The sequence below is a fragment of the Odontesthes bonariensis genome, chromosome 14 (assembly GCF_027942865.1).
Source record: "Odontesthes bonariensis isolate fOdoBon6 chromosome 14, fOdoBon6.hap1, whole genome shotgun sequence".
Taxonomy (NCBI): domain Eukaryota; kingdom Metazoa; phylum Chordata; class Actinopteri; order Atheriniformes; family Atherinopsidae; genus Odontesthes; species Odontesthes bonariensis.
Genome location: NC_134519.1, coordinates 20774537 through 20794658, shown reverse-complemented (window position 1 = coordinate 20794658; position 20122 = coordinate 20774537). Strand labels below are relative to the sequence as shown.

The 20122-nt window shown below is 41.1% G+C and overlaps 2 protein-coding genes across 2 annotated transcripts; one reads left to right on the top strand and one right to left on the bottom strand.

Annotated features, from left to right (window-relative positions):
- The first annotated feature begins 10902 nt into the window (after window positions 1-10902).
- Window positions 10903-13983, top strand: LOC142399513 (glutamate-rich protein 6). Its single transcript, XM_075484241.1, has 11 exons — window positions 10903-10924; window positions 11055-11104; window positions 11234-11356; window positions 11439-11531; window positions 11593-11813; window positions 11894-11952; window positions 12082-12257; window positions 12660-12739; window positions 12951-13109; window positions 13315-13540; window positions 13729-13983. The coding sequence occupies exons 1-11, from the start codon at window positions 10903-10905 to the stop codon at window positions 13981-13983; spliced, it is 1464 nt and encodes a 487-aa protein (XP_075340356.1).
- A 1188-nt stretch (window positions 13984-15171) lies between these two features.
- selenot1a (selenoprotein T, 1a) lies at window positions 15172-19900 on the bottom strand. The gene is made up of 6 exons (XM_075483432.1): window positions 19685-19900; window positions 18943-19053; window positions 17886-18012; window positions 16080-16167; window positions 15820-15986; window positions 15172-15686 (listed from the first exon to the last, which is right to left on the bottom strand). The coding sequence occupies exons 1-5, from the start codon at window positions 19816-19818 to the stop codon at window positions 15862-15864; spliced, it is 585 nt and encodes a 194-aa protein (XP_075339547.1). The 5' UTR covers window positions 19819-19900; the 3' UTR covers window positions 15172-15686; window positions 15820-15861.
- Between the last annotated feature and the right edge of the window lie 222 nt (window positions 19901-20122).

Genomic DNA, 20122 nt, shown 5'->3' with positions numbered 1-20122 from the left:
GCTCCTCGGCCCAACTGAGGCTGTTTACCATGCCGCCTTTTACTTCTCTTTGGTCTTGTAAGTCACCACTGCTATCACAGTCTTCCCACCAGTGGCGTGTTGTGGCCCCCCCGGTGAACACTTCTTCCTCATCCATGTCTGTATTGTACTCCTCCATTAAGAGATCTGCAAATAGGGTGAGTGAATGTCAGGATTGGGCCAATTGCCAAACTGTGGGACTGTGCCCACAGATGGAAAGAAGTAGGACTAAGGCTCGGTAAGGCTCCCGGACTGAAATTCTTTGCTTGAGCATGGACTGTTCTTTTGCAAGAGGACTTAAGTATGACATTTTAGCAAAACTCCATTTCCTGCAGATGTGTTACATTCAAGATCTTTCAGTCCTCAGCCATACCCTAGTCTAAGGAAAGAGAGGTCAAAACAAATTGCTCAAATACGCTGTGACCTAAATGCTTAAATTCTTCGTAACTTATAAAACAGAAAGTCCAATTCTGTACAGACTCACCTTACTTGGATAGATGAAGGAACTCCTTAAAATGATTGCAAAAATTCAAAACAAGCAACTGTTGCCAAACTTGACATGGGCAGTGCTGCCCATGTCAAAACCAAAATAGAAATTTAGGTTTTCTTGCACCCAGAATGGATCTGGATCTCAATGCCCAGCAAAGATTGAAGATTACTAAAGAAGGAAAGAGATGAGCAATTCTCGGTTTGGAGAGAATAGTGTTATACATCTCTTAGCTGTCACGTGTAGCTCAGTTGCAGTGATGTGTGTAGAATTGCTTGTGCATGCGCAGTATCAGACTGCCCGAGGGAGAGAGCACACCATGTGGAAATATAAGAACAGACAGAATGGGGTGCATGCATGCACACATTTTAGAGTGTAGACAGGAGTGGGTTTCACATGTTTAAGCACCAATTCAATGTACTGTGAAAGATCTTTGAAAGCTAATAGCAATGTGTACTGTAAGTAAAATTAAGTAATTATGTCAACATGCCATGAGTTAATGAAGTATCATTTTAAGCAGCAATTTTTACAAAAGTGAACTTTGAACTCCTTTAGTCTTATAAGCCGATACATTTGGTGGGTGAAAGGTGATAACTGGGAAAGAAAGTTGTAAACCTATTTAAATGTCTTAATGGGTGACAGTTTTCGGTACACAAAGATGTCAAACGGAGACAATGCAAGTAGCAGTAAAATGTAAATTAACAAATACTTAAATTGCATTATTGGATTCAATCTTTTAATACCCAGAATTGCCAAACACCTGAAAGTAAGATAATGACAGAAGGGTCAAACTTAACATGGAAACTCTTTTCAAAGGTAAGCCTCACCACTTAATCAGTTTATACTGTTAAGGGACAAAACCCAGAGAGATGGCTACTATTATAGCCCATGTGCATTTGAGCCTGTAATCCAGATTTTCAACTAGTTTGGTATGGCAAGTCATCTGGGGCCAGTTCTCTCTCCTCCCCTTTTAAATGAAAGGCTTGAAAAGGTTACACATCAATGGGTTTCTATTGCTTTGAGAGTCCAGACAGCCACTACCTGGCATAGTCTTTTATGAACCTGATTAAGGCTTTCTTAAGAAAGGGAGATTCTTTGCCTTTTTGGTATAGATGTCTCCATAAATACTCAACAGGTAGATGGGAAAGCATAGGGTTTCCAAGCATTTGTGGCAGTTTCAATGCTGGATTCTTAAAAGCACCATGGCTACTCGGGGGAAGGTGGTGAGCATAGAGATGGTCATGGGCAAGTAGATTTTTCAGAAATTCAAGATTGACAAGAACATTCTCTGGAGGGGGTTTAGTAGTAGTTGGTGCTTGGGTCATGTACATGCAGTGGTAACAAGGGTAAATATGGTAATATGGATAGCCATTCAGAAGGAGCCATGGTATACCTCTCGTTTCACATAGCAGCCATAATAAGGAACAACTAGAACAAGGCCCAGTGCATTCAGTTTCACAGAGTAGTCACATGCTTCAGGCACCTGGATTAGAGGCAAAGGGTGTGCATTGCCTGAGAAAAAGGGGTAATTATTATAAGTTATATTTTGTACAAAAAAAATATATATATATATATACACACACACACACACACACACACACACACATTTCCCACCTACCCATATCCATTAGCAAGTCAGCAGCACCAGGTCCCATGGCTTTCAGTGTCATCTTGTTATGACCACAATGAAGTGAAGTATTCCAACGTCTCCATGCCACTTCCTTTGCCATGCTAGCTTCAATAACTTTAGGAATAAACACCACCCCAACATCAGTTTATTTGCAATAGCCTGTTACTTGGGAGTGCCACTTTATATGTACATAATATATAAATTTAAGCAACTGTCTTACCTGTATGGTCAGTTTGAGATAAATAGATGTGCAGCATTCCATTATTTTCTTTGGTAATAGCAGAGGCAGAGTCTGACTGGAAGTCAAGCTCTTTCCCATTGAAAAGAATACTTCCTTTCATTTAATCTAATGCTTAGTGATGTGGCGTTTGAAGCGAGGCCTCGGAGCATGTGTCGAGCAAAAAGGGGCGAGCCAGATGAAGCGTTGGTTCGAGGCTTGTATCGTTTCCATAAAAATCACGTGACTGATGACAAACGAGGCCTCGGATTCAGTGTACACGTCACTGATTCATTTTGAGCGTCACTATCGCATAAAAAGGGTTCGAACCTTGCGGCACTTCGAGGGTTTTGAGTTAGCGTTTGGTATTGTTGAGAGGTAGAGTGTGCGTTGGTTGTATCAGAGTTAGTGGTTAAGTTCAGTTATTATATCAGTCATATCATCTATTATTATTAGAATAGTGTTAGAATAGTTATATAGGATATGAACCCTCGTTTTTCGCGGGAGTTACGTTCCAAAAAGAACCCGTGATAGGCGAAATCCGTGAAGTAGTAACCTTTATTTTTTTTTACAAATAACTACTGTACTGTAAAATAATCATTTTAATCATCGATACGAACTGAAGGCTTCAAATTGCGGAGATCAGCACCGTGACCCGAGTCATTGGATTAGAACGGGAGAAAATGAAAAATGATTATGAAACAAAAATACAAAGTACAGCAAGACAAATAGTGACTCACGTGTATTTCACTGCTCTTCTGACTGAGCTGCTGTATCCTGACTGCGCTCTGTAGCGGTTTTTTTCTTATAAAGCCCGCGGTGCAGGTGTGTTTTTTCGAGAGAAGAACATAGTTATCGGTAGTTGTTGTCGCTCTTTTTTCTTCTGGGCATATTAAACCGCAACGTTATTGACACACATTTCTTTAAATAAAAACCAATAACTTATATTTGTCTTGTTGCCCATACTGCTCGGTTGCAGTTTATTCCTGACTCCCGGTCCCATGGCACTTTAGTTCCATAAGCACTGTAGTCAGTGTACATCATTGATATATTTAATTTGAGTGATCAACACCATAGCACTCAATAATACCTCCATATATGCAGTTTTCACACATTTATTTTCATTGAGACACAGTGACAACAATTGTTTATTTTATATTGCAGGATGCTCTAACTCAGGGTTAATTTTGTCTGTCATATATTCCTTTTGCACAGCAGGTGTCACTAGAGAGACCGTTTCAATGAGGCTTCGGGTAATGAACCTTTTGGTGAACCTTTGGGCTGGAAAGCCTCATTGGTTCATGAAGCCTCGTTTTGCCATCATTACTAATGCTGCAGCCTTATTGACATCCTTTTTAAATTCTTTGTTCAGGCTTTGCAAAATTATACATGTTAAACTCGGAGCTAAAGAGGACAGGAGCAACATGGCTGCTATAGTTTGCCATGTCTTACATTTCTGTCCTCCTTCCATCCTGGAGATGCAAAACTGAAGGAAATGTAGAAGAGCTGCAATGAAGAAGACTAACTAAATCCCAACTTTTATTTTCTGTGCAGGTCATAGCACCAGGTGAATTAGATGAAGGTGAAACCAATTAGGTGAAACTGCAACTACAGGTTGCAGCTGTGGGAATTAAGCTCACAACAGGTGGACTCATTGAGAACCTTTGAGGTCTGATTCGACCCTTGTCCCTATACACAAATCAATTCTTAACACATATCATGGTGTATGGAAAAATTAGCATTTGATGTTTTATCATTTTTGCTTCCTAGTTATGTGAACTAAACAACACACATAAGACCTTTTCCACAGCTGACCTTTTGTAAGCATAAAAATTCACCTGATCAATGATAGCTGCATTCCCTTTTGAAGAGATCTTTGTCTGCATGCTGGTTGTCATAGTTTACTTGGATCTTAAAAAGAACTCAAATTGTAGAAAAGGGTATGCAGACAAGAATATTATCAACATGAGTGCATTGAAAAAATAAAATATAAAAATTACCAGCAAATAATTCCCCAGTACAACCTTCTCAGAACATGTTGTGCACCTAGTTCCAAGTTGATGGAAAAGAGCATTTTTATGTCTAGACTTCAAATATACTCTTGCTTCCTCAGTCAAAACATGCATGTCAGGGATTCTAAAATCTGAACGTGTGAATGGCTGCTGGCAGCCTGTCCAGGGTGAGCCCTCTCTCACACCCAGTATCTTCTTTGATAGGCCTCAACCTTGCATGGTTTGTCCACAGGAAAAAACAATTGATGGCTGGATGACAAGTTTAAAAAGAACTAGAAAATTTCTGAAGAAATTTTGATGGGTGCCAAGCTACTGCCTGGCAAGAAACCTGCATGTTGTCAGTCAAACATTAGATATTTAAAATCTAGAATGAAATATGAGATACAGAGATACTGGCTTGGTGAAACCTGCCTGCTTTAGGCATCATGAGTGAGGGAAAGCACACAGAAGGACTCTGTAAACCTGAGAGACACAGAGGACAGGTTGTGCCCCCTTAAAACAAACAGCTGTTTAATAGGCTTTTAAGTCACAGTGTAAAGAAATAATTAACCCGTTAATAGAAGAAGGGTCTGCTGAAGACAGTTATGGAATTTCTATGAAGGTCATTAATGTGGAGGCTGTGAGTGGTTTCTGTGGAGTCCCCTGTATTTCTGATGGAGAGGGACTGTGCTGTTTCCATTGAAGCTACTGCCCCCTGACAGAGAGGCTGTCATGCTATATTAGGAGCACACATAACACAGGCCAGCATAAAGCTGTTATAATAGGGCATCCATCTTGGCTCTGCCCTCCTACGCACTTCTTTGTTTTCTAAATTGTCTTTTCCCCCCCCCCCCATTTGTCCAGGTACCTAACTTATTGCACTTACTCTAGCACTAGTTATGCTCTTAGCTGTTTGGTTTTGGAAGGAAATGCACTCCTTTTGCCTACCGATGTGGAACACACATATTGTAAGTCGCTTTGGATAAAAGCATCTGCAAAATGACCGTAATTTAATGTAATATAATAAACAGTGTTAGAACAGAGCAGCCACATTGGCTCTGGCTTCATAATTAGTTGCTATGGGAGACAGCTGCTTGTGTAAGAGAGGAGCCAACCGCTAAAATGCCCTCACTGTGTCCTTAACCTTGGAGTTTAATATTGATGTGCATGTCTCAAACAAACGGTCACTTTTCGAAAAAGTAAAAGTCGTATCTGAATAATTCTTGAACTGTGAGCACCAGAAGAGATGGCAGAATCCAGCGGTGTAATTTTTATTCTGCTCCTGTGTTGCTTGTTTTTTTTTAAATGAGTTTTCACATTGATTTGATGAGTTGGCCTGTTTATAATGGAGTGGTAGCTCTCTGTGCTCAGGTGTTTTGAGAAATCTGAGGCCAAGCTCAATGAGGGTGACTTTGGGAAAGGACAAAAATACATAGGTTTTGAAGCAAAATTTGTCTAGATCAGGCAGATATTTTGGACGTGAGAGGCGTTTGTTTGAGGAATTTTTCTATTAATGAAATCAGAGTAGGAAACTGAGTGAGAGGAGCATGTCAGCCGTATTTTAGTCTTCCAAAAAATGTAAACTGCCATTGTGTCAAAGTTGTATAATATAATCAACAAACCCTATAGTTCAGTTAAAGTTGAGTTTCCTGTCACATTTAAACTTTAAATGATGTCTGTGTGATGCCATATGGCAGTTATGAGGCCTCCAAAATAGGGCATTTTGTAGTTTAATGCATTTTTCCATTGACAATTTATTTTGCCCCATTTTTCCAAAATTCCTTATGAGTAATGAATACAAGCACACTATTCCCGGTTGGACCATCGGCAGGATTTGTAATTCATGACGGAAACTGAAGAATAATAAGCATCCAACACAATAGTAATGTGTGCCCTGCCTTTGGCAATGGCACCCATAAAAATAGGATACAGAGTTCCCTCAACTTCTCCAAGCGAGTCAATTGGCCATACCGTTGGAAATATTAGGCTTTAAAGTAAAGACAACTTCAAGACCTACTGCCTTGAAATGTACATCCATTACAGCTTTAACTAAAAGTTTGCAGATGGATCCTACACAATTTTCCACTTGTTAAAACCATCCACTTTAACTGGGGAATTATATTAAACTTGTTTTGAATTGCTTCTGCAGTACAGTGAAATTACCCAATTAGAGCACCACTCTGTATCCAAGACCAGAGGATAACGATGCATTCAATGCTAAATTTGAAACCCACTTTCCATTTGAAACAGCATTTCATCTGATATGTGTAAACCAATCAATTTCAGGATCTTTACTCAAAGTCACTTGGTATTCAAAACTTTTATTGCAACAGTTTCAGTCTAGCCTTGAAAATTGTGGGGCTTGTGGTGTAAATATAGATAGTCATATAGATTAAAAGGTAGCTGTGCAGGTGGCAATTGAAGGGGGACATCTCCTGGAGAATGGGTAGCTGGAGATGGAGCGGCTGTTGGTTTAGTTTCTGGCACAGGACTCGACGACTGTTGCATGGGAGGTCCAGAAGACCAAGGAAAATGAGAGTAGAAAAGTTTCTGGAGAGGAGTCATGACTTTGGGCACTAGAGTGGTACTTTGTTCAGCTGAGGGAGGGGGAAGAAAAGGATAAAAACATTGGGCATGAGGAGGGCATTCTGGAAATTTGGGCAAATCTTGCGTCTGTTCAACTGCTGCAGAGAAGAGATGAGAAAGCAATGGGTTCAAGAGATTGGCCTCAGGCAGGGGGTAAACAGGTGGCATAACCGGAAGAACTTGAGGCTCCTGTGGGGGCAGGTGAACCTGAGGGGTCTGGGGTGGGACGTACACCTGAGAGTTCTGGGGTGGGACGTACACCTGAGAGGTCTGGGGTGGGACGTACACCTGAGAGGTCTGGGGTGGGACGTACACCTGAGAGGTCTGGGGTGGGACGTACACCTGAGGGGTCTGGGGTGGGACGTACACCTGAGGGGTCTGGGGTGGGACGTACACCTGAGGGGTCTGGGGTGGATGGTGTACAAAGTGAATACGATGGTCCTGGGGAGCTGCATGAGCCTGAGGTTCCTGGAGCTCATGAGACCATTGAGGTTTATGGTGCCACAGATGCTTGGGCAGCCAATGATGGGGCAACTCGGGAGCAGCAGATGTTGCACGCCTGGGACACCAGAGCGACACAGGATTTCCATGCCACTGCAGTGGCAGCATATAACTTCCATCCTTGGAACAAGACAACAAAATTAAGACGTTACAAAGGACACCATCTTCCAGTTACTGTCCAAAATCTGAATAAATGCTCATTTTTCTACCCCAACACACCCCCCCCCCCCTTAATCATTCATTATCATCTGTGCAAACACTTTTTGCTGAATCATAGTAACCATGTCTGAATTTGTTCCCTCCCCCCCTGCAAGTCTCCAAACAGGATTATTTAAATACAGTATGTTGCATGTCAGTAAATAAAGTTACCTGTTGAACCATATTGCAGCCATCATATGGAACTGTCATAACGAGCACCATGGAGTTGCTAAGCATGTTGTAGCCACAATTTTGGGGAACCATGGACAAAGGTAGAGGTGAGGAATTTTCTGTGGGAATAAAGAAGGGGGTGTTATGCAAACTGCAAGCATGGTTGTAGTTTCACACACAGTGAACCCTGCGACTACCTTGTTGCACTGCAAGTTGTGACGCTCCCAGTCCAAGTGATCTGAACTTCATGTGATCATCAAAACAATGCAGAGAGGTTCCCAAGCGGTTCCATTTATCTTCGGCTGAGGCGTCCCTCATGTCGACATTGGGCCAGCCTGTCAAGTGAACATGAATGTTTAACACTAAATTTTTTTTAAATTGGATAATTTACTATAAACGGGTTGCCAGTGCACGGACAGGGTTCATGAATGCAATGACATTTCAGTTATTAGAATTAAAAAAAGGTTTAAATGCGTTTCAAGAGCAAATATTCTCAAGCGCAGAGTGATTGATCATTTTCCTATTACGTCAGCCATAAATATACACAATACCAGTTATGCATTTGGTTTAGTCTGGATATGTCAAACTCTATGTTAACTCACTTACCAACCATGCATGGAATTAAATAACCTTTATGGCATGGAGAAAGTTTTCAATAAGAGAGTAGGAGCCACTTCCACAAACTGATATTGTACACCTGCGTAACCAGGTTAAACTTAAACCAAAGTCACCCCAACTCATTTACGATATATTATCAACATACCTGCGGAATCTGCTTGATAAGCCGCATCGTCCTCAGAGGTGTTGGAGGAGGCTTTCCTGGGCACATCTGCGTCCTGCAGCCGTTTCCGGAAAACTTTCCCGAACACGATTTTGCCCTCTTGAACGCCTATTGAGGTGGCGACACCGCTTACTCTCCGCCCTGCTTGTTTTACTGTTTTTTTCAGTCGAAGGCAGTCTGTCGTTGGCGCTAAGTGACATATCAGAATCACGGTTGCTACCCAGCAGACAACGGCACTTTTCCTTTCGTTGTTACGCATCATTCCGATGGGCGCATCTCCTGAAAACGTAGAGCGATAAAGATGTTCTTCGTCACAGCTATTTGTCTTCTAACTTTCTCTGGCACCAAGGGCGGTTGGTGTTGCAACAACCAATCAAACGCGGTGACAGGTGTTGGTCTTTAATCAGATTGATTACACCTGGGTGTAATTTCGCTCTGAGGTCAAGTCATTTCATTTTCCGTGTTTGAGCCTCACATACATCTCACTGATGGAGACGACGCTGAAGTAAGCATCCGATTCGCGAATTATAGGGATGGGCATAAAGGGCCATTTCACTGCATTTTTTTTGCATTTTGATAGGCCAAAACAAGGTCCTGTATGGAAACTACATTAGTTAGACTGCTCAAATCTGGATAGAATTATTCTAAAGAGGCTGTAGATTCATTAAAACTTTGTTTGGGATTTGTCAAACCTTTTTCTGATTTTTGAAAATGCAGAACAGGGCCATTTCACTGCTTTTTTGGTATTCTGATTACCCTAAAATGGGTCCTGTATGGAAACTACATTACTTAGACTGCTCAAATCTGGATGGAATTTTTCTAAAGAGGTTGCAGTTTCAATAAATCTATAGCCTCTTTAGAATAAAGAATAATTATATCCAGATTTGAGCAGTCTAAGTAATGTAGTTTCCATACAGAACCAAGTTGATCAGAATACCAAAAATGCAGTGAAATGACCCTGTTCTGCGTTTTCAAAAATCAGAAAAAGGTTTCACAAATCCAAAACCAGGTTTTAATGAATCTACAGCCTCTTTAGAATAATTCTATCCAGATTTGAGCAGTGTAACTATTGCAGTTTCCACACAGGACCTTGTTTTGGCCGATCAAAATGCAGTGAAATGGCCCTTTATGCCCGTTCCTTTAATTCGCGAATCGGAGGCTGGCGAATCGGATGCCAACTTCAGCGTCGTCTTATGGAGTCGGTTTAAAAAATTTAAACCATATCGATAGCCAGTCAGACATTTCATTTCCGACCCAGATGGCCAACAGAGAACAAAAAAGGCACATCTACTGGAGACATTTTAACGTGTCAGTGAATGAAAAAGAACATTTATTTCATTGATGTGCCACTTTCTATAGCCTACCCGCGGGGTGGCTGGAACTCATCCCAGCAGATACATCGTTAACGGATCACCGGTCCATCACGGGATGAACGCAGCACAACATAGAGACAAACTGTCGTGCAAGCTCACATTCACTCCCACTGAGGATCTGGAATCACCAAATAACCTAACACGCAGTACTAACCCAAATTCCGGTTTTTCCGGTATCTCGTGTCAGTAATAAACTTAGAAGACTCTAAGCCACCAAATGCTCAGATGATTATAATGATTTGAATATCTACAACTTCATGTCAGCTGGGATAAACTGCTTCTTAATAAACCTTTTAGATGAGATCATGTCAACTTCTTAATATAAAACTCCCTTGTCTCCACATTGAAATGCATTTATCTATTAACTCATCCTTTTTTTGGCATATATGAAGAGTTCATCTTCATATAAAATTGTGCTTTGTAATGCTTATTAGTTATGATAAACTGTCAGCCATCAGTCTACAGTGGAGAGGCTATTATGTTTACACCTGGCTGCTTTTCAAGAACAGGGATTTCATCTCCAAGGTTACTAACAACACCATCGAGTTGGAGTCATTGCTAAATATTTGACCTCCGCTGTGGTGAGTGCATGTCTTTGTATTTTTATATACGCTGCTTTCACAATATCACACAATTTAATGTCTTAAGCTCATACAGATATTTCTGAAGTTTCAGGCATATCTATTTCTGCCGTTTGGGCAGTTATCTAATTCTTTTTCTGTGTGGTTAATCTTATCGTTACATTAAATTTGATATAGCTCTTGTACTTAGTGTAAGAGTATGTGATAGAGATAGAATGTGCTTTCTATTTGGAGCGTGGTTTGTGTGTCCGTTCCTTTGACAGGAGACGCAAGAAAACCTGAAAGAAAAAACCTGAATATTGTTTTTTTATCCTGGGACAAATGACACAGATGAAACCGACTTCGCTGCAGTCTGAGTGATTGAGAAAATGATGAAGCCCAGCTCTTCCTGTGAGTCTGCTCCACACATATCCAAACTGTAATCACAAGTAGACAATACAAAACAGCAAATTGGCTTTTTAACAGTCGTTTTGTTCAGACGAGTGTGACTGATATCAATGCTACTTTTGTTTTACATTAGGTGCCAGTGTGTCAGTAGAACCCAATCCACTTCATTACCCTGATGAGCATGTAAGACAGATGAAGCTGTGGACTGCAAAATGCATCTCTGAATTAATAGCAAATTCCGTCTTCTGTCACAGAAGAATGGGCTTTTTTAAAATTTGTATGTCTCCTCTTGTCTGGTTTAAAAAAAAAAAGCAAGAAGGATGTCTACAGTCTGTCAGTGGCCCACCCACCTGTTGTATCCAAGCTGCAGGAGTTCTGAGATACAATCGAGAGTCTGAAAACTATAGGCTAAACTTAACAACTACTCTGTCAGAGGTATTCAGATAATATCTCTACCCATTGTTATAAATTTCCATCTTCAGCTTAATGAAAAGTCCACTGTAATACTGTTATCCAGGCTCAGCCTCCAGCAGAATACGCAGTAGAATGTGAGTTCTGTGGAGAAAAGGCCAGGCCTCCACTGCATCTAACATGGACACAGGTGTCTGAGGTGAGGCGGATAATAGATATTCACATGCAATTTCCCCAGAAATGACCATACTCACCTTTAGCATCTTCTTTTGTATTCATCCTGGACACCTCCACAGTTCTGCTGCCCCCAGCGGCAGCAGCTGAGTCAGATGCTGGTGAAGCAGAGATTTTGGGTAGAGGGCAGATGGGATCTGACAACAGAGGGAGACAAATCAGTAAAAGAGATAGAGAAGCTGCTCCTCCGAGGCAGGGAGATGGAAGACCACAATAAATTTATCAAGGACTTACCAAGTACGCAGAGGTAAATACTGTATTTGCATTTTAAATGGACCAAATCTTTCTGAAGGATTAAATGAAAATTGTATTTTCTTTTTCATATAGAGTACAGTCAGACCTGAAAGTCTTCGAGGATCATACTGTTCTACCTGAGACAGAGACCTGTGAGTAACATCCACGCTGACAGCCTATGTCTGTGGTATATTTGATTTCCATGTGTGAGAGGATACGATGTTCAACGTTAAATGGATTTGTTAGACTTATAGTTGTTTTTTTTAATATTTGTTGTTTAGTTTCCCCGCCATCAAAAGGCCTCAGCTTCCGACTTTCCTCTCCTCCAGAGAAAGAGTCCTGTCTGGTGTATTGCAGCAGCACAACAGAAAAATGCATGAAAATAAAAGAGGAACAGGAGGTGTTGGTCCCTTATTGTGATCACAATCCAATCCAGTTTGGCTTGTGTCATCACCAGGTACACACAGATTACTGACTGTTCGTCATCTAAAGCCCCCTGACTGACATGTCGCTCTTGCCACAGATGATATCATTTAGATTTCTGAATGTATTTGTATTGAGACCATGAGAGTTTGAATGATAATTGTATGAAGAGTTAATACTGCCCCCCTGTGGTCAAAGTGTGTTCCAACAACCATCCATCCCTGGACGGGTCGCCAGTCCATCACAGGACCAACTAAAGAGTTTTTTCCTTGTAATTGGGATGAATATACTTGATTGCATACATCTATGGTAACTAAAGCATTACTGCAGCAATCTGAGCTTTAAACCTCTGAAATTGAGCAGCAGAGGACAGATTATAATATATATAATATGTAGTATCAGTTCACTTTTTGTAATCATTTTTTTTTCTACCTAGGGGGCTGGTTTTCTACAGAAGTATTATCCCTGTGGCAAGACATTTCTTACTGTTTTCCCTGATGGCTCCGCTCAGGTCTTGTATCCACTGGCACGGAAAATAGAGTGAAACAATTTTGATCACGTTATTTCATCGTCAGTGTTCACAGGAAGACCAAAGACCATGCTGGAGTAATAAAGTGTGCTTCTTTAAACCCTGACAGAATCAAGGTCCGAGCAAATGTCGTTTGATATAGACCGCATGTGCAGTCATGATACGTGGGTGTTCTCGTCCTTACCATCACGGTCACAGTTATCCCTCAGGCATCCTTGCTCTTGTTGTCGTGGTCCCTGATCGAAATGGAAGAGTCTGCATTGTGTTGGACGACTGCAGTGCTCCCAGTCAGCCAGTCAGAGCGGTGTTCCAGTCTGATGGCAGGGCAGTGTGTTATCACAGCAATGGAAACATGTGGTAAACATGCGCTTATGTATATCGTGTCAAGATTTGCTTTGTAAACATCATATTTGTATAGTTGTGATAAACACATTTCAGTGGAGCTAATTTAATCATAATTATCATGATTGACAACAATAAATGATCGTGACTGCTTAAAGCTGGCGAACAGCAAGGGGTTAAAAAAAAAAAGAAAAAAAGAATGACAATGTTCACATTACAGGCTGGCCTTGAACAGATCAGGGGGTCAGTGTCTGAGTGATGCGGGTGCCAGGACTTGCCAGTGGAGTTGGGGCAGTGTGAGCCTTACTCGCACTCTCTTCCACCCCGTCTTCCTGTCCCTAAACAAAACGGTTGGAGTCCGAGTCCTGGGGAACAAGAAAGTGTTTGTGTCCTTCTTGGCAAAAGGCCAACAAGCGAAGTTCAATGTGGGTAGCTGCTGCACTCTGGTAAGAATCAGATATTCTTTCTTCTTTTTAACCTATTAACACAGCTTCAACTTTCTTCAAACTGCATTGTTAACCCCCCTTTAAATATGTCCAAATATAATTGTAAGATTTTATTATTATTATTTTTTTTAAATCATTTATTTCATGGCAAAGCTCTTTATTCATTGAAACAATAATTCTGCTTTCAGGGGGAACACAAAACACCTGGTTTGAGATCATCAGTTCCGAAGGAGGAGCTGCAAGTGTTGGCCGCCAAGATCAGGATCCACATGACTCTTAAGCATCTTCAGCAGTGCCTGAGGACACCGTTCCAACCCCGAGTGCCAAAGAGCATACTTACTCCCCAACTCCATGCTGCAGCCTGGAGACTTCTGAACAGCGCTGATGTAACGTTGACAACCAGTGATAGAGAGTTCATCCATAGGTGCCTTAAGGATAGTTGACATATGCAGAAGCGCAACCGTGGCTCTGTGTTAAGAGGTCAAAAAGGAGTTTGTGTAGGTTGTTGCTGAAACAGATTTCAGTATTTTCACAGTAATTTAAGTGAGCCTCTAACAGAATACTGTTTCAGTGCTTGTTCGTCAACATGCTGTCATTTACAGGTAAAGGAAGGATTCTGTGAAACATAAGTACAAGGTGGCTGTTTTCTCTGGGGAGTCTTTATTGTTAGCAGATTTGTATGTAATCTAAACCAGAGTAAGAATTAAGGCCCCTTTTTCCTTTGAACCTAAAGAGAATAAAACAAACAAAAAAGATGAGTCGGACTTTATGGATAAAACCTAGGTGTCATAAGTAAAACCTACACCAATTACATTTTTCGTTGAATATGCTGCAAAATTTTGAACCTGACTGTAGGTTTAGGCCTAATTTATACTCATGTCTACTCTGTTTTACATAATCTGATCAAAGAAGGTAGGGCCCAAAGACTTCCTAATCACATTAGGTTAAGGAGACAGCCAGTCAGACTGGCTTTGTCTCTAAGCCATTTAGATGATTTACTGGTAAACAGGTGTTCAAAGAAAGAGCGCCATGTGGGAATTTCCCATTTCTAATCCTTATTTCAGGATTATTCACAAGCAAGTGCACGCATAAAGAGAAGCTATTAATTTGCAGATAAGTAAAAGCAAACGAATATTTGACAAGCGATCTCTCAGTTTTACAAAATGACAATTTAGAGCCTTTATAGATACAATAGAAACCCTCAACTTTAAACCGTCAGGTGAAGAAAAAGCTTAACCGCCTCTGGAACGAATGATGGCTGCACACGATCGAGACACTGATCGTTTTGTGGGGGTGAACAGATGAGACTTTGCGATTACCATCGCGAATTATGGCTTGCTGAAATTCCCCAACTGTGCTGACAAGTGCCGATCACACACAATACCAAAAGCTCCTTAAAAGGATTAAGGTCCAGAGCAGTTTTCTATCTACGTTTTGCTGAACTGTTCTTCCAGAAGTTTGCCACCTGGAATGAAAGCCAATGAGTTTTCAGCGCCCGCCCCCTCCTCAAAAAAAGTTGAAAATGTTGTAATGGTTTCCACTGATTGGCATACAGCCAGGTATCCTCTGATGAAATGAAATACCATCGTTTGTTCGTTTCCTCTGACATCAACCATGACACATCTTCACAGTTAAATAGTTACAATATGTTTTATTAATCTCCTTACTCCAAGGCAAGTAAATATAAAAATTATTCAGAAATCATCCCAAGACACATTTTCCAAATGTCAGTTTAACAACAGTGACAGATCTCAGGTGTGGCATTTTCTACATGGTTAACTACTTTTTTTTAGAACAATGAACATAGATTTCTACATATGGCTCAGCGGTACAAACAACACTAGTCTTATTTTCACATAGATCAATTATATGCAACAAGTTAAAGACTAAAATAACCGATGCTTAATCTCTCCTTAGTGGACCACTAATCGCTTGGATGAAATCTGCAGTAATATGAACAGCAAAAGAAAATGAGATTGGCCAGCACCGTTGCCATGGATCCCGCTCTGGCGTCAGGGGCAGGACGTCTCTAAAGAGCGTGGTGAAGAGTGATGGGGACATCCAGTCTGTGCTAGCAGTTTCCCTGCCTTCAGCACAGACATTCATAAACATCACTTCACAGCCCAGTGAGAGACCCGCCTCAAACCTAGACAGCAAGAGAGTAAAGGCGGACTTAATAAACAAGCCTCCACAGTTGCACTGGTCAAAATGTAGTCAAGATAAGAGAAAAGTTTGGTCCTGCACTGTCCCTCCACAGCTATAAACACTACTATACTTACATGGAGGGGTTTTTAGCTCCAGCCAGGAATTGATAAGTAGGGTTAAGAGTGGAGGTTTGGTTTTGTGTTCATGTGGACGTTCATCTTCATCTCATTGTCCAGAATTTGCACAAGCTGCTGCATGGAGGGCAGGTGACCCGACTCCAGTTTTGACCACACTGGTACATCTTTAAACGAAAAGACTTCCTTAGTAATCACCTCACAACAAATACAATGCCATAACATCACAAAGAGGCCGTACAACAACAACAAAAACTCACCATTTAATGTCACTTCAAATGCTCCCGTTGACATTAACTGGTTTTCAATCATATTGCTGAAGAAGAACACCATCATGCAGGCATATATCTGGGAGAAGAATGAAGGGAATTAGTTCAAAGCTTTGAGCACAAAATGTCTCCTTTTACTTTCTTTTGTTAAATATGCTGCAACAAACATACATGCATGCATATGCATGTTCAAAGCATGCAGACTCTGTGGCCTTATTAGGCTGCAGGCCAGAGAAGAATTGCAAAAGTGACACAGACGCACTCAGATTACACGACAGCCATGGTTGATAGATTCACCGAACACTTGAAAGGTGGCAAAGGTTAAAAAAAAATAACAAAATACTGAACAACATCGGGCATGTGTGCTGGAAATCACTTCCCCGCAGACATCCCTTATTGCACGAGTTAGATCAAACCTCGTCATTTTCAGCATTCAGGTAACTAGTTCAGACACTTCTGCTTCCAATTACAGGGTCCGACATAAAAAAAAAAATGGCTTCATGACTCCGGGAAAATAAATAAGATTTTTGGGCAAGTTGTTTAATCGGGTGCATCGAAAAGCACCGTCCCTAACTGAAGCAAACTGGTGTACCATTTCTAACAGCTAACCACCCAGTCCTGCAAAAGTCCTGTTTACTTGAAGTATTTTCACTTTGTCAAGTGGCTTTAGAACAATGTCAGAGGAGACTACGAAAAGAAAGAGTCTGTTTTCTAGTTCTTTCTGTCCTACCAAAAGAACAGCACAACAGGGCTGAGGAGGAAGCTGCTGTTATGTAACCTTCTGCACAGTTTGGCAGCAATGCAGAGCTAAAAACAATTCAATTATTGTTCACACAGACAACTGCTCATTTAAATCAAGCAGACTGCTTTGAGAGCTGAAAGCTATATGTGCGTGTGTGTTAAGCTGCGGTTATATGCTTCAAGCAGTAAACTCAGAATCTCCTTTGAAACATTTACAGACAGAACTTATTGAACACACAGACAAGGCGCCCTTCTTCATCATGCTGTGTTTCAACCCAGCGTGTTGTGAAAATTAGAGAACTGCATTTTCAGCACCCACACATGTATGTCGAAAAGCTGAAATGATGAATGGGTGAATGAATGATCCAACTTTACAAAGTACACATTTCAGTATCCGGTCAGTTCACTTGATAAAATAGTGGCATTAGATTTGGGCTTTTGGGCTCGTCTCTTTACAAGATGGCCATTTCACATGCTTGCAGAAAGCCCTGTACAATAATACAAAAAAAGAAAAGAATGATAACGGCTTCATGGAGAAGGATTTTTCTATGTCGTTTTCCACCTGGCCGCTGGTGGGAAAATATTTTGGACACTGCTGCAGCAGAAGAGAATGCTGCACAACTGGCAGGCTTATCCCTGTTGCTCATATCAGATGAGTCAGACTCATTCGGTTGCCAAACACTAGCTGAATAATTACAAATTTGATTAGGAAAAACATAAAGAACTTTAATTTATAAACAGGTTTTCCAGTCCCAGTGTTTTACAACATACTTGCTGCCTCGCTGCACTTTGTGAGGTCATCAGGAATGGACAGATTTGAGCGTGTGTGTGATGTGAACACATCCTCTCGCCCAAAAATCCTCTGATTGGTTGATAGGATTAAAAGTGCAAGCCCTGGCGCAGTCAGTGAAACAAGATTTCTTTTCGCAGCCATTAGATTCACTGATGATAATACCCAGCTACCACAGAACATTCTTAATCAATGTTGGCTGTCTGTTAAAAGAATCTGTTGGGTGAAAACAGATCTGAGCTGGCAGGAATTCCAGGAACCCTTACCTTATTTCCTTGACTCCACTCCCAGATACCTGGGGCTTGCATACCAACGAGGGCAAAAGGGTCCTTGCCGACAATAATCAACCCGATCACCAGCAGTTTGAACACAGATAGGAAAGAGGCAAAGTGTCTGGAAAACAAAAGATTAACAAAAAACAAAAGAACATTAGGACTAAAATTCATAGATATGGCAACACAAAGCAGACACTGATGGTTAAAGTGATCAAATCTGTCCAAAGTGACAAAGATGTATTTTCACTGCATGTGATGGTCAAGTTCAAGGAACATTTGATTTGATTCCTGGAGAATTTAAATGAGTTGTTTAAGTTCAATGAAAAAAATGCTGATGAAATGTCCCACTTAAAAAACAAATAAACAGAAAATTCATAAAAGTTTAACTGCTTTTAAAGTTTAACATGTAGAACTGGTTGAACGAGAACCTATCAGTGGACATGATCGCCTTTCAATGACTGAGCAAGAGAAACATTACAAGAGCTCAACATGAACACTGGCTGCGATGTGCGACTGCCCCTACTCTTTGAACGCGGCTAATCTCTGGTGTGTTCATTAGGAATTCACTAAATAAGGACCCGAGAGTCTCAGCAAGGACAGATGTTTAATTACAACACCTGAGACTGCAGAAACCAGTCTCACATCGGATCTCACTTCTAATGTTCCATGATTATGAGACTGTTAAAATGTGTGTGAAATGGTGCAAAAAGATGGATGTTCCTGGAGAATTCTACATTGGGTGAAAAATAAACTGGAAAATGAAGTGGCCATAATACCACGGCTTAAAGATTGTAACTGTCTATTACAACCGCCTCTGGCTTAACAGGATGACACACCTTTGAGACAAATTATAGCAGTCAGTAGTTTTATTCGCATCTGCTAAAACTACAAATTACATCTATGGACAAAAAAAAAAAGGGGGGGGGGCCCTGTACATGAGAATTTCACTTTGTCAGAACAACTCAAGCAAATCCCAGGCAGCTTCGAGACCGCTTTGATAAAGCTGGATATAATCCACTTGAAACGAGGCACAGTCTCTTTCTCTTACCGATACATGGGTATGGGAAGATAATTCTCCCCTTCAATGCGGATGTCTGGGTACCGCTGGTACAAAGCCTGCGTGTACTCCTCAAACACCCGCTTGTACCCTCAGGAAATGCTGCGTGAAGACAAAAACATTGTGAAATAGACATACAAATGACACAACACCTGAATAAAAACCATTCTCAAAATGTGAAAACACATTTCACTCAGAAACCCCAGACTCAACACTGTGTACTCCAGCGGCCTGGCTGTGTTAAAAGGCGCTTTTGGACTAAACTAAATGTACATTGCAAACGTCTCCTTGTTTAATCACGCTGCCTCGCTCATAAGGCCATGCAACCACGTGACTTCCTTATTAGCATAACGTTTAAGATAAACACCTTTGCTAGTTAATGTAGTATTTAGCGACGTACAGGCTTTGGTTTCCACCAAAGTTACTCAACCAGATGGGTTGACATTGTAGACTTTTACTCCAGTTATGTGGTCTGTGCATTACATGAGTTCTTAACCGATGTTAACATTAATAGCGTGTTTGACTGCGGAAGTTGGGCGATGTTCCAGATTTGATGTTTAATACAACCGACAAAACTCTGAAATGTTTGAAGCTTAACTGCCGTTAAGCAAGAGCTCATTCTCGTGTGGTCACTATTATCGAACACCCTTTCGACTTTCGGCCTAGAACGTCGCTAGCCGGTGAGTTAAGCTAGCGTGCAATGACTCGCCAGATTTTTCGCTTGGCTTCTTACCAGATTTGAAACTTGAGAAGAGGTCCCGCAGCAAACTGCATCTTCATCTTCTTCACGCCACTGTTGTCGCCAGACGTGGCGTAGCATAGCGAGAAGACCCCCAAGACGAGGAGCGAAAAGCGTAACCACTTCATGGCTAACCAGTCCGAGGTTGGTTTTCTCTCGCAGCCGTAGTAGAGGTGGGTTAATCTGTGTATTTCGTTACTGGTTGGTTCCTCCTTTCCTTCTCACTTTGGTACTCAATTTTAAACCAAGCTTGGGAAGCTACTACTAGGGCGCCCCCTACTGGTCTGGCTGTTCACATGGATCAACGTGCCTTCAATGATAAACACTATTGTTGAAATTGTTATGATTTCTTCTTAGCGATATACCTGTATGCTCCGTTTCATTATATATTGGCTTCTTTATTTTATTTATTTTGTGGGTAGGAAAGTGAAT

Excerpts from the sequence above, each read along its gene's own strand:
- LOC142399513 (XM_075484241.1), top strand. The coding sequence starts at position 10,903 with ATGATGAAGCCCAGCTCTTCCT. Across the intron at positions 11,357-11,438 it reads TAACAACTACTCTGTCAGAG|GCTCAGCCTCCAGCAGAATA; the intron begins GTATTCAGATAA and ends ACTGTTATCCAG. Across the intron at positions 12,258-12,659 it reads TTGGCTTGTGTCATCACCAG|GGGGCTGGTTTTCTACAGAA; the intron begins GTACACACAGAT and ends TTTTCTACCTAG.